The sequence below is a fragment of the Anticarsia gemmatalis genome, chromosome 10 (assembly GCF_050436995.1).
Source record: "Anticarsia gemmatalis isolate Benzon Research Colony breed Stoneville strain chromosome 10, ilAntGemm2 primary, whole genome shotgun sequence".
In the NCBI taxonomy this organism is placed as follows: Eukaryota; Metazoa; Arthropoda; class Insecta; order Lepidoptera; family Erebidae; genus Anticarsia; species Anticarsia gemmatalis.
In genome coordinates this window covers 8,753,560-8,768,231 of record NC_134754.1, presented here as the reverse complement: position 1 = coordinate 8,768,231, position 14,672 = coordinate 8,753,560, and the positions used below count along the sequence as shown (strand labels likewise).

The 14,672-nt window shown below is 32.3% G+C and overlaps 1 protein-coding gene across 4 annotated transcripts in view; it reads left to right on the top strand.

The window, feature by feature from the left end:
* Nucleotides 1–14,672, top strand: part of LOC142976081 (fibroblast growth factor 17-like) — a 107,016-nt gene that overhangs the window by 66,700 nt on the left and 25,644 nt on the right. For all 4 annotated transcript variants that reach the window (XM_076119298.1, XM_076119299.1, XM_076119297.1 and 1 more), the window contains one exon: nt 14,040–14,085. In XM_076119298.1, coding sequence (XP_075975413.1) covers nt 14,040–14,085 — 46 coding nt within the window. The remainder of the gene's footprint in view (nt 1–14,039; nt 14,086–14,672) is intronic.

The following is a 14,672-nucleotide window of genomic DNA, read 5'->3' as shown; positions in this document are numbered from 1 at the left end:
GAAAATAATATTTCCTAAAATATGTGTGCCGGCTGCACATCCACTTAACATAGCCTTCGAACTCACAAAAAGTATAGGGTGGCTTCATGGCAAAACCACAAAATATACGAAGCTCATTATTATATTAATTAGCACATTCGTAAAAACCGCATGGCATTGGCGTACCAGTAGAAATACACCTATTTATGTAGCATTATATATTATGTACTAGTTAATAGTTAATAGATTATACACAAATTTTTACCATAATTTTAGCTTCTTAGGAGTCGGTTTTCTGTTTAATAAATGATTGTTTAAGCTAATGTAAGTGCACAAATAGCCTATATTAAAATTTGATCATTTGTCTAGCTCTACCTTCTCGCATAAGTTCATCAAAATCGGTTAGTCGTAAAACAGTATCAGACAGACAGTCAAACAGAATTTTACATTTATAATATTGGTGTTGGTGTAGAGTATGTATGGCGCCTCAGATTATTCGTCCCAAGTATCTCTTATCATACCGCTTATTGCTATCAGTGAGATTTATTATTATTAATTGTTTATACTTCATTAACTATGACGGATAATTGGATTCACCTTTGATATTGTTTTATTCATAGAATTGCATACATAACATCACGCTTCTTATGCGCGAAGATGTAGGCAGAGGTGAAATACACTCTTTCATTAGCAAAGTTAGTCCCATGTAGTAGGGAGCGAGCCTATTACGATAAAACGGGCATTTTTCCAAACTCCGAGCCACTATTGAGAAATATTCAAACATGTATAAGAAAAGACCAATAGCATTTTGCCCGACCCGGGAATTTAACCCGAGACCTCGTGATCAGTAGTATTTTACACTAACGCCTAAACCACAGGGATATTCATATTAACAGTTCATAGAATTGTATTAGCAGTTCTGAATAATTGTCAATTATATGAGTCAACTTTATCCCACGTATACTATATTTAAAATTACACGGGAATCTGAGTCATGATCACTAAGAAGTCCATTCATTAAATGTGCCAATTATAGGGTCAATTAATTAACGGTATATTAATAATTGTCCTATGAGGAACAATGTCCAAAATTATTGAATCAAATTTATTAGTATTATGCGTCATTTAAGATTATTCCAAATTAAATGTTTTACTCATACGAATTGAATTGCATGTTAATTTGGTTAATAGTAACTTTGTCGTTTTAATGTTTGACGTAAATGAATTAATGACTTGATCTATACTAACTGTATTTACTTGAAAAATTCGTTCAAATGTTCTACTAGCGGAATCACGCGGCTCCACTTGCGTAAGAAGAAGTAAAAAGAGATAAAGGGGATTATTTTTGAAAAAAAAAAACGTAGGACTTATTAAACTCCAAAATTTAAACTTTAACTTTCAATATTTCATAGACGGGTTTTAGGTAACTATGTACGTAGAATCTTGGGTTTTTCATTGTTCTCTTAACAAAGTCTATAAAAAAAATGGTTCAGCAGTTTAGCCGCGAACGCGTTACAGACATACAAACACATTTGTGTGTTTTTAATACTAGTATGAAACTACAAAGACTTGCTTTGCTTGTTTTTCTTATACCATGTACATACAAGTTGCGCATTTTCCATCAAACAATTTTATTATTGACTTTAATATTGTTTTAAAACGTTTAATAGCGTGCGCTAAAGCTATTAAAACGTTCAATTAAAACATACGATTAAGTATTATTTACACTGTTGTATCTTAATTATCGGAACGTGATTAAACATATATCACACGTGTTTGTTACAACAATTCAATTCGAAATATCAACATTATTATTGTATTATAAACTATTGACAATTGTATAACGTTCTAACCCAAGGCAACACACTATGACTTTCGAAAGTTACGTGTATTAGAAATAATTATCACTTGTTTTAAAGGTAAGGGAAAACATCTTGTTGCAACCCTGAGAGTTCTTTAGAACAGTTCTTGAAGGTATGCAAAGTCCATAACCCACACTTGGGAGAGCGATGGACATTTATGTGCCGAATTATTTTTTTATTTTATAAAGAATTAAACGCTTCCATCACATGGCCCGGTGATCTTAACGCCTTTGTGGAACCAACGTGGTTAGTACAAGATCGAGAATTTTAAATGAAAAGAGCAAACAACATTGCACAACAGTAGGTTAAACAGGACTAAAAAAGTTATACTTCATGTACTTACTTAATTTTTTCTTAAATTACAATATTATCACTACATAGTATAAAACAAAGTCGCCCATTTTGTCTGTAGTCCCTTCGTATGCATAAAACTTTAAAACTACGCAACGGATTTTGATGCGGTTTTCACTAATAGAAAGAGTATTTTCTCCGACAGGTTTTTATATATAATTGAAATACATTGAAACTATATTAGCTGAGTTATAGCGATTTATGTCCAAGAAGTCAGAAAAAAAATCTAATTGAAGATTGCATTTGTGCGTGCGCCGCTTATACCGTTGGATACAAGTAAGAACAATGTATAGCAAAAACATTGGTCTTTATTAGTTCTACAAAAAAGTCCGCGATGACATATATCCAGCTTTTTTATTTAAGTCACAAAAACTACTTTTCTGTATTAAAAAAACATTTAATTCGTTGGGTAATGTTTAACTGGTGATATAACCAATAATACATATATCCTTATCAAAATAAGTAAGTTCATCATCACGAGCATTTAATTTAGATTATTTTTGCAGTTTACAGTGTGTTATTTAGACATATAGTTTAGGAGATATCACGATATTAGTATTGCGGCACGGTACGGGCCGGCCGCGGCGGCGGGGGCAGCGTCCCTATAACGGCCAAATATGTGAAACTGTATTATAAATAAGAACTCTGAACCATGTTTGTTTGAATTTGAATTTTGATAATATTACTAGGTACAAACATTGTGTTTTATCACTTTAAAAAAAAAGCAAAACAACAAAAAACCCGCTAAATAAATTGATTAAAAAACATTTCTAAAAAACCCCGTGAAATTTCAACCCTTCCATGGGATTTCACAACCCTTATTAATCAGCAAGGGTTTGTTATTACAAAATCAAAACGTTGAATGGCTTTGTTTATATAAAATTATTATAAAACCGTGTTGACTGGAAGTACATAAATCCTCCATACTCCATACTATCCATACTAATATTATAAATGCGAAAGTAACTCTGTCTGTCTGTCTGTCTGTCTGCTACTCAATCACGCCTAAACTACTGAACCAATTTGCATGAAATTTGGTATGGAGATATTTTGATACCCGAGAAAGGACATAGGCTACTTTTTACCCCGGGAAAATGACGCATTTCCCGGGAAAATTCAGGTGGCGAACGTAGTCGCGAATAATCAACATTATAATGACATTGAATTAACAAAATTCCGTTGTCATGGCAACTGTTTTAATGGGAGTTTTAATAAGAGATATTAATAATTTTGAGAATATTTTTCGTGAAAAAAAAGCATATTTTATATCATCACGCTACGACCAATACGAGCAGAGTAACAGTAAAAAGTGTTACAAAAACGTGGAAAATTCTGACCCATTCTCTCTTATGCAAGCAAGCGAAGTTGCGCGGGTCAGCTAGTATTAAATAAAAAAAGAAAAGAATACTAGTTGATACTTGCAGTTTTGTTTTCGATTATTTTTTAAGAAAAGAGTTTAGAATTTCGGACAAATCCATCTTATTCACTTTAGTGGTTCTTTCGACAAAGTATAACAGAAACACAGACAGATTTACTTAAACATTAATAATATTAAGTATGGGTGATGGATATTAAACTGTAAAAAGGTTTATTTTATTTATCGGTGCTCATAATATACTGTAATATTCTAATCGTTGATTAACCGTATTAAAAAGTATTATGTGTAGTTGTTTAATCTACTACCAAGTAATTTTCTAATACAACAATCGCGAGTTAACATGCTTGCAAATTACATTCCTGTATAATTGGCACGCGTATACAATTTAAATGTTTATTGTTGTTTTTCGATACAGCATTTTTGCAGGACGTGTTAGACAGATAAGAATCTGATTCGATCGATCACAATACTGCAACCCTGCGGTGACTGAATGAGGTGACCGGTTTTTTTAGTCGATTTGTGTCTAACATGATGATACGTAGGAGTAGGTGTTTATTTTTATACTACGTGTAAAAAGGCCTTCTAACGACAATTTATTGAAATACTTGCCAGCCCAGCTAATAATGTTTCACCTTTTAAAACGGCTTAACAAAAAGGAAGAGGTTATTCATACTTGTGTTCATAACTTTTTATAGGTAAATCAATTTTGTTTCATTATTTTAAGAAAAAATGCTTTTTATTAAGTCCTATGAAAAATGTAATCTAAATTATCTAAAAAAAACTTCTAAAAGCTTATTTATCAACGCGATTACTGTGGTTTATCTAAAAGTTAATTACAGAATTAAAACTAACTACTAAAATAGAAACAACTGTACAAAATGCATCTACAAATATTGAAGTCTAAAATACGTATATTGTTCTATATAGTGAATAAATGCTATCTAAAACAACACACGACGGCTGTTCGTGTAAATAATAGGCCACTTTAAAATCAAGGTTTAACTTTCGCGTGCGATTCCATCACACTATTTAGGTCATATCAACATCTGAGCTGTGTTGTAGGAATGAGTGACAAGCCTACTGCCACAGTTGTGGGACATTGACACTGAATTCAAAGAGAAAAATCTAGCCTAGAAAATGACATTATTTTGTCGATCTCTATTTCAAAAGATTTTTCCTCTCTATCTAAATAAATTGGCTGACCCGCGCAACTTCGTTTGCGTCACATAAGAGAATTGGTCAAAATTTTTCCCGTTTTTGTAACATTTTTTACTGGTATTCTGCTCCTATTAGTCGAAGCGTGATGATATATAGCCTATAGCCTTCCTCGATAAATGGGCTATCTAACAGTGAAAAAAAATTTCAAATCGGACCCGTAGTTCCTGAGATAAGCGCGTTCAAACAAACAAACAATCAAACAAACAAACTCTTCAGATTTATAATATTAGTATAGAAGTATATAGTATAGTATAGTATGGCTCTTTGGACAGTGCATTTGTGTAAAAACATGTTTAGACTATTAAAATATCTCGTAAGTTACAATCTAACCGTTCTTCACAGAATCGATTTTTTTTCAAATAGAATTCCTTTTTTGGTGTAGCAGGTCACGCTGTCAACACTACGACAAATAAATTGTGTGACAAATTAATTGCGTGTTAGCACTAACTAATGTTACTACAAATGTCGTGCTGGTAAATTTGGTAAAAGGTGTGATACATTAAAGATTTGTGAGACGTCAGTACACACAAAACGATGAGAAAAGACAGGAATATTTAACAACATACGTGAATGCAACTAAACAATTATTAAGTACCATTAAAATTATTCCTTAACATTTTGTAGAGTACCTACGCATCTAGTATTTCCGATTTTTGTTTATTCATCAGTCACAATGCAAATGAAGACATTATATATTATAGTTAACAGGAAATCATAATCGAATATTAATACTAATTATTGTTTAGTTTTCTAAAATTTTAAATATCTAATCAAAATGTAGGTGAATTGATTGATAAGATTTCTATTTCATTTTATAGGATAAATAACTTGCTATTAATTTCTAAACAGAGAATTAACGTGTGATTTACATAAAGAATCGATAACATTGTCTCTATTCTGAATTATAGAGCGATAAATTGTATTGATGTCTCAATATTTTAATGTTTTTAGAGAATTAGTCTTATAACTGTTTCAAAATCGCTAGCATTTTAGAATCATTTCTAGATTAAACACGAAAATATTATTATTATATATAAATAAATATTCACAAAGACACAAAGTCAACCAGTCAATCTTACTAACATTATGAATGCGAAAGTTTGAATGTTCAGATGTTCGGTTAGAGGTTTGTAATTCAACCACGGTAAAACTACAGAGCTGATTATGATGAAATTTTGTAAAACAGCTATATATTAGGTTATAATTTAGACTAACAAGAGGATACTTTTTATCCAGAGAATTCATTCCACGCGAAGGAAGTCACGGGTAGAATCTAGTATAAAATATATTGAGATGTTAGCGCGAGACACGAATACATTGTACAAAAAATATTTGCTGTTAAAAGATCTCGGTGCTAATGATGAAAAACCAGTGAATATGATGTCATCAAACGGAGCGTTTCAGTAATTTCGCTACACGTGCCTTTCGCTTCGTAGAAGCTACGGTACAGGCGTGACTTATCAAAAGTTCGATGGTCTTTAATCAGTTCTTCACATACTCATGATGTATCACAATACATATTTGTATACGTATTTATATATTATATTTTAGAGACTTAAGTGTCTGGTCGATAATTTAAAAATATTGTATAACTAGCTGACCCGCGCAACTTCGCTTGCGTCCAATAAAAGAGAATGGGTGAAATTTTTCCCCGTTTTTGTAACATTTATTACCGGTACTCTGCTCTTTTCGGTCGTAGCGTGATGATATATAGCCTATGTCCTTTCTCGGGTATCAAAATATCTTCCTACCAAGTTTCATGCAAATTGGTCCAATAGTTTAGGCGTGATTGAGTAACAGACAGACAGACAGACAGAGTTACTTTCTCATTTATAATATTATATATAGTATAATATACAGTAATATAGTATGGATATACTTGTTATAATATCAGCTGTGTACAGTCCCGCACAAATCGTTAAATCGACTGGTGAATTACTCACCCGCGTAGACCTCCTGGCATTCTACAATTTTTATATTCCTTCAACATACTTCTGTCCCCCACACGTGGGTATAACCCAAACAAAATTTTGGCAATTGTAATTCCACTTATTAACTGCTTAGGAATCTAAAGAATTTAGACAATCGATTATTTATGGTAATATAATCTAAAATACATTGTATGTATATTTTATTACCGTTTTCCCACTGAGACGAGTCATCTATTTCATTGCGAATTCTTGAAGAACGCTTAGTGATAATTACAATAAATAAATAAATATATTTGGATAGCTCACACACGGTCATCTGATTACAAACCAATAGCTCAGCTTGAGGTTACTATGTCTAGAAAATTAATAATCTACATACACTTTTAATTTCGTTAAATTATATCCAGGTTCAGAGCAGATACAAGAGCGCTACGGTGCAATAAGGTGACCACGTAAACCACTGCCAAACGTGCACCTAATATAGTTTATACATTATTTTGTTTGTTTAAATATGCATGCGTTACTAAATTTTTAATATTGATGTTAGTTTTGGTAACATTTATGTTAATAGACCTCCCAGACGTTCATTAGAATTTACAGTCGTTTGAGCTGCTCATTTCATATTCTCGGCACGCGAAGTTCAAGGACGGAGCGAGAAAATTCATTACCAACCGTCAGTGTTTGCTCACCGACGTACTTTACCTGAATACAGTGAATATATTATGTGACATCGCGCTCTTTTATACTAACGAACTGAGCTGAATTTCAAGAGCTGTTCAGAATAATTGCGTTGACTGTATTCAAGGGGTTTAGTGAAATATAGAGATTGCTACGAAGGTCACACGAAGTTTTCAATGACAGCAAATGAATAAATGTTGTATACATTCTCGATTAAAAAGTTTTAAGGTGACTGATAATGACTGTGTTTAATAAAAGTTGTTATCTTTTTAAAATGGCCTTCTTTACAATTTTTGTTTAATAATACGATGACCACCACGTTCTTTTCGATATATTCTTATCAAACTAGTCTGGTCACGTTTATCAGTTGTGTAGATTTAGGAAGTTACTTTTTCCTTGTTGATTTTACATTTGATGTGTTTCAAGATTGTGAATTCACACGTATTGTGAATTTTATTCGGATTTCTTCGTTAGATAAAGTAGTATATCTTATCCCGCTTATCTATGAGCTTAACAATAGATTGATAGAAGTAGGTTACTAGGGCGGTAACCTCTTCTTATATAATACTTATCAGCCTTCAAAATTGCGACACGGTTTAGCTCCCGAAATATGTCTACGCGTTTTGGTACACCTCTTATCTTTCGCGGATTTTTCTCAAGCATACTCCAAAGAAAATTTCATATTTTTATGTACTTTGGTCTCGAATTTATAAACTATTTTAGAAATCAAAACGATTCTAATAAAATGATACGGTTTGTTTTACGTTTAGTCGATTAATAACCAATTTTTGTTTTATAGCAACATAAACATGCAAATGATGTAAAATTAACATCAAAATCAATTATTCAGATCCGTGGGCTTCCTTGCCTTGTCGAAGGAAAACGAAACTCAATAATTATTCTGAATTGTTTCGAAGTCATAAAACTGCTTGGATGGATTTATGATAGTTTGGGAATCAATTACTGCAATTCTAGACTTACCAGCTATATTGATAAAATTTAATACCAACTAGATTTGATTTGAAATATATTTTGGAGTAAATTCAGTTAATCAAATATTCTGGGTCGAGTTAGGAGTTAGGAACAGAACATTTTTAGTTTTTTTTTCTAGTTTTATAGGGGTTAGTCTTTCCGGCCAAGACATGAATAAAGGGATACCGAAACACTTTATTGCGTCTACGGAAAACATTTAGTATTCACCCTTACTTCAGACAGTAAGGGCTGATAAGCAGGGGGTGAATTATAGGTTTTCCTTCACCTTGATTATATTTAAATATAGCAGCCCTATTAGAATTCTAGTATCGCGTGATGTATAACAAAAGACTAATTAACGAACTAGGTATAAAGACATTCCAAAATCGTTGTATGTTTTATTACAAGTCTATCCGTTCGCGTGAAAAGATTTTCCAATGCAAATATTATTTTGTGTAAAATATTACTTCACTACATAGTATAAAACAAAGTCGCCCATTTTGTCTGTAGTCCCTTCGTATGCATAAAACTTTAAAACTACGCAACGGATTTTGATGCGGTTTTCACTAATAGAAAGAGTATTTTCTCCGACAGGTTTTTATATATAATTGAAATACATTGAAACTATATTAGCTGAGTTATAGCGATTTATGTCCAAGAAGTCAGAAAAAAAATCTAATTGAAGATTGCATTTGTGCGTGCGCCGCTTGTACCGTTGGATACAAGTAAGAACAATGTATAGCAAAAACATTGGTCTTTATTAGTTCTACAAAAAAGTCCGCGATGACATATATCCAGCTTTTTTATTTAAGTCACAAAAACTACTTTTCTGTATTAAAAAAACATTTAATTCGTTGGGTGATGTTTAACTGGTGATATAACCAATAATACATATATCCTTATAAAAATAAGTAAGTTCATCATCACGAGCATTTAATTTAGATTATTTTTGCAGTTTACAGTGTGTTATTTAGACATATAGTTTAGGAGATATCACGATATTAGTATTGCGGCACGGTACGGGCCGGCCGCGGCGGCGGGGGCAGCGTCCCTATAACGGCCAAATATGTGAAACTGTATTATAAATAAGAACTCTGAACCATGTTTGTTGCAATAAATAATTTTGGATTTGAATTTGAATTTTGATAATATTACTAGGTACAAACATTGTGTTTTATCACTTTCAAAAAAAAGCAAAACAACAAAAAACCCGCTAAATAAATTGATTAAAAAACATTTCTAAAAAACCCCGTATTTCAACCCTTCCATGGGATTTCACAACCCTTATTAATCAGCAAGGGTTTGTTATTACAAAATCAAAACGTTGAATGGCTTTGTTTATATAAAATTATTATAAAACCGTGTTGACTGGAAGTACATAAATCCTCCATACTCCATACTAATATTATAAATGCAAAAGTAACTCTGTCTGTCTGTCTGCTACTCAATCACGCCTTAACTACCGAACCAATTTGCATGAAATTTGGTATGGAGATATTTTGATACCCGAGAAAGGACATAGGCTATATATCATCACGCTACGACCAAAAGGAGCAGAGTACCAGTAATTAATGTTACAAAAACGGGGAAAAATTTCACCCATTCTCCCTTATAGGACGCAAGCGAAGTTGCGCGGGTCAGCTAGTTATCTATAAAACATTTGAATGCATTATTTCATCAAAACGTGCATCTATAATACTTTATATTTATAGATGCACGTTTTTTATTTCAAATATACATATACTATAAATGCAAAAATTATCTCTCATTAACTTAGCAAAGTGTGTTTGTTTTTTCATACAAACTTTTTTTTTTCGCATACCATATATCACTATACTGTCGTAAAACTCAAATTTCAAAAAAACGTAACGCATCATAGTAGTACTAGAAATACTAAGAACTTTGTTAAAACGTGTCGTATCTTATGTCGACTTACAGGTGAAATTGTAATTACTTGTAAATATTTGGTAATACTATACTGCATTGTTCCTTAAAAATGTAGTGCGTGCATTTTAATTGTTTTCGCACGAGGAATTAATCACGATTATTTTGTATTTGACACCTTGTTTGGAAGAAAGTTGAGATGTTTACTTACGTAACATGAATATTTTAGTCGGAACAGTATAATAAATGTTATGAATCATTTTCTTTGAAAGAATTCCGAGGTATTTTTTTCCCGAAATGTTTATTAGAATCATCAATTTGTGGAAATTCCTTTCCTTAGTATATTGCAGGTCGCAGAACGTTATGAGTCAATCAGTGCATATAGCAGAATATTTGATTGGGAATATTTTTCTATTTGTGATTACAATTAAAATATTCACTCATTTGGAAAGTTTCTCTTTTGCTTGTTCTTCGATGTAATTTCAGTCACCTCTTACATTTTACTGAAATAGTATGTGTATGTGTTATTGTGGACTCAAGGCCTAATCCCTCCCTCATTACATGGATTCATGACATTCATGGGATATTAATCAGTTACATTTATATATTAGTATCATGCTAAATATTATATTTATAAAATGTGTATAGTTTAAATGCTATATACTACAAAACATTGAGTCAAAGATCGCAACTAAAGAAGTGTTGACATATTTAGTTTTTATTGTCGAAGTTATTTACATTTTAGTCACGCATTTAATGTGTTTAATATCTCTATTGTCATAGTAATAGACAAATGAATTTGTTTGACAAACTTCTGTGTAAACATGATGGGGTGACGTCGTAATACAATATGCAGAATTGGGTGTGTCATTAAAAGAAAATAATTGCGAATCAATCTACACTATACTAATATTATTAATTTAATGTGAAAGTCTGTCTTTTCTTCTGTGACACATATTCGACATTACTGCTGAAAAAATCGTAAGTTCATCGTGGAAATAGTTTAAGACCAAAAGTCAAAAATAGGCTACTCTTTTTGTTAAGCTCAAATTACAACGGAGCTCAGACAAGGTATATGCCTATAATACAAGTGTCATTAGTTATAAAAAGAAATTTGTAAATAAATCATATGAACTAAATTCCTAAGTGTTACGGTTACTGACCGTGACTCATTAGTTTCCTACTTAATTGTTATCAGTCAGAATTCAAAATCTAATCACATTTAATTTAGGTCAAATACTGAAACATGATTTGTAAAGTACCAATTAGTAGACGATAAATAAGGTAGAGCCAATTATTTTATTACTTTGTCTTTACATCACAACACAAACGAGACATGGGTATATTTTATTTATACATCATTGTAGACTCCTTTTGGTATAACTGGCATTATATATACTTAAAGGAATGTACATTTATATAAATCGGCCAGAAATCAACTCCTACTATTTCATTTTAGATTTTAAATCTAAAAGTTTATTCCTATATTCCAAAGTAAATAATCGCAAAGCATTGTATAAATGAATGATGTTATATCTACAAAGAAATACGTCACAAAGTTTAAATTTCAATACACACGACTACGACAGTAGTAGTACCTACTTATACAGTGTTATATCGATTACCTAAGGCTGATTAGATGGCCTATGAACCCTGGTTTTTGTTTGGCGAACAGTGGCCGTTGGCTCATGATACCTGGTAATGTACGTATCGTGTTACCTAATGACTTGCCGTGTTATTGATGATTAATGGTTTTGTGAGGAATCTTGACGCCACTAGGCTATGTGTTTTAGATTGTTTTATTGAAACTGTTTGAGCCGTTTGAGTAATGTTTGTGGAATGAAAACCTATAAATATAATACTCTAAATATGACGGTGTGGGGAAGCGTTTAATGTAGATTGTAGAGTCAGACTGTTTGGTGTCGCAGAAATAGTAGAAAACGGTTTTGGAACTCGAAAAATGTGGGAAGTACCAACTTATGTCTTATTGTCAGAAATAGTGTCAATATTCGCCAATTGTCGCTTCAATCATTGTGATTTCCACCACTAACAGCTTTGTTGATGACTATCGTAAGGCGTGACGATATAAAAGTCCGAAAAACATCAAATGAGACAAACATTTGCCATTTTGATCGCGAGTTTGAAAGAAGATTCGCGGTATTGACTGACATGCCCTTAATCCCTACTCCCAAAATTAAAACTGATAGCTGTCGACGACCCATCAAATCCATAAAATATTTACATACACCGATAACAGCACCTCCTTTTTGAAGTTACGAACCTTTCAATCGTATAATTTATGGAGAAAGTGTACGGTAATATTATGTGGCCATCGTAATATGACATTTATCGAATAATATGATGCATATGACGAGTTGAATTTTATTAGTGGGAAATTCCAACGTGTGTGTTTGACACGTGGACAGAATAACCCTTTCTAGTTAATGTTATATTGTTTTGTAGTTATTTTATTGATGTGTTACGCTCGTGTAGAATATTTATAATGTAATTATGACATTTCGTGAGAATAAAATAGGAACTTGGAGACACCACGCTGTCTGTCGCTCTACGAAATAGATCGTTAAAAACTTTGTAATGTTTTCTTATTCAAATCATTGCTTTTAAAGAGATACTTACTTATTTGTTTGTCAGCAGTATAAATATGAGACGGCTGTATTGCATTGCCCAGGCTCCTAAAGAAGTTAACTTTTAATTCGATTTGTTTATTTTTTACAAACAATAGTGCCTATAATTGATTATAAGGCATGTAAAAAGAATATTTACCTTCCCTTATCAGTACGATACACAAAAATATCGAAGCAAATTTGTATATCTTGATAACAATCAGAGCATTGATTAAAGCAGCGCTTGTTTTTCTATTTCCATCACTACTATACATAGATCTCATTATGTAATTGACTTATCATAATATATCATAGATTGTAGTATCGGACATCTAAAATAATAGCAAAATATGTATTTTCTGAAAAGTTTCCTTGCTCTCTGCCAATTTATTCTTGTCTAACGCAGTTAAACAAAATTAAACTATGAATCATTATTTTCCGTTCCGTTCCTACTATGTTAAATGTCATTTATATAATTATTATTCTGTACTATCTCGTTATAAAAGAAAAGAATACTAGCTGTTTTAATCTTGTAGCCTTTCTCTCCGATCTCATTCATCTAATGGCACTACGAATTTATTTTTTAACTTCAGGTACCATAGTACGATATTTTCTTACAAGTATTGTTTCCTACGTTAATGTTTGTGAATCTAAACAAATCTGTGTTAGACAGTAGGCAACTTAATTCCTCTGTTTCACAAGGCATTACGTTTATCTCGTACGCGTACGCGTATATTCGCACAAACATCAAATGTTTGCGCTTTTCACCAGCCGAGAGAGATTACTTTCTGACAGACTAACTACTATATTAGCGTTGTGATGTATTCTAGAGGAAAGATTAGTCATTGTGATGTCAGACACTGATTTAGAGGCGACTGGCGACGTTTTGTTGCTATTTAAATACCTTTGGAAACCTCAATTTGTTACTGTTTAAAATCTTCTATATACTTACATACTTGGTAAGAGAACATAATATCTTAAAAAGGAAATCCGTTACTATAACAATATGACAATTTAATACATATCGGGAAAAAAGAAAGTGTCGGTGAATTGGTGGAGACATGCTTACACCCCCAGGGTTATTTTAGAAAATGTACCAGACTAATAAAGCTTTGGGAATATAAAATTTGATTTATTAATATATTTTTATTTTTTCTTGCAGGTTACCACAGCTTGCCGTCTCTGCGAAGATATTGTGCCTCCTGATGGTAAGTGACCTTCCTTTACTACGAAATAATAATAATATGTATTATCCATGTTAACATAATGTAGTCAGGTCTGTACCTCTGCAAACTGCTGCGTACATTCTGAATTCAACCCAAAAAATGCGGTAGTTTTCCTACGGACAGATAAAAAAAAGATATTCTATTTTTGTGTATTACAAGTCAACGATAGTATTTAAGTGGTTGTTGACACATATGACATATGACATTTGAAGACAAATGACAATCCAATGTTATCCCATTTGTCAAAACTTGTTTGTCGCGAAACTATTTTAGTTTTACGTGCGTTTAATTCCTAATAAAGTAATCGATTATTTTTATTGCTTAGAAAATCCAGCGATTACTGGTTTGTGGAATGTCTGAATAGTTTTTGTACGTAAGACCTATTAGCTACGTATTGTAGTGTAATCTCGTGTGAAATGACGTAAATAGGAAAAATCATACAAGTACGAGTAGTAAGTAGGTATATCATAGGGTATATTTGTATTATTTATTTAGGGCATGCAAAGTCCCCAACCAGCACTGGGCCAGCGTGTTGGACTCAAGGCCTAACCCCTCCCTCGTTCGGGAGG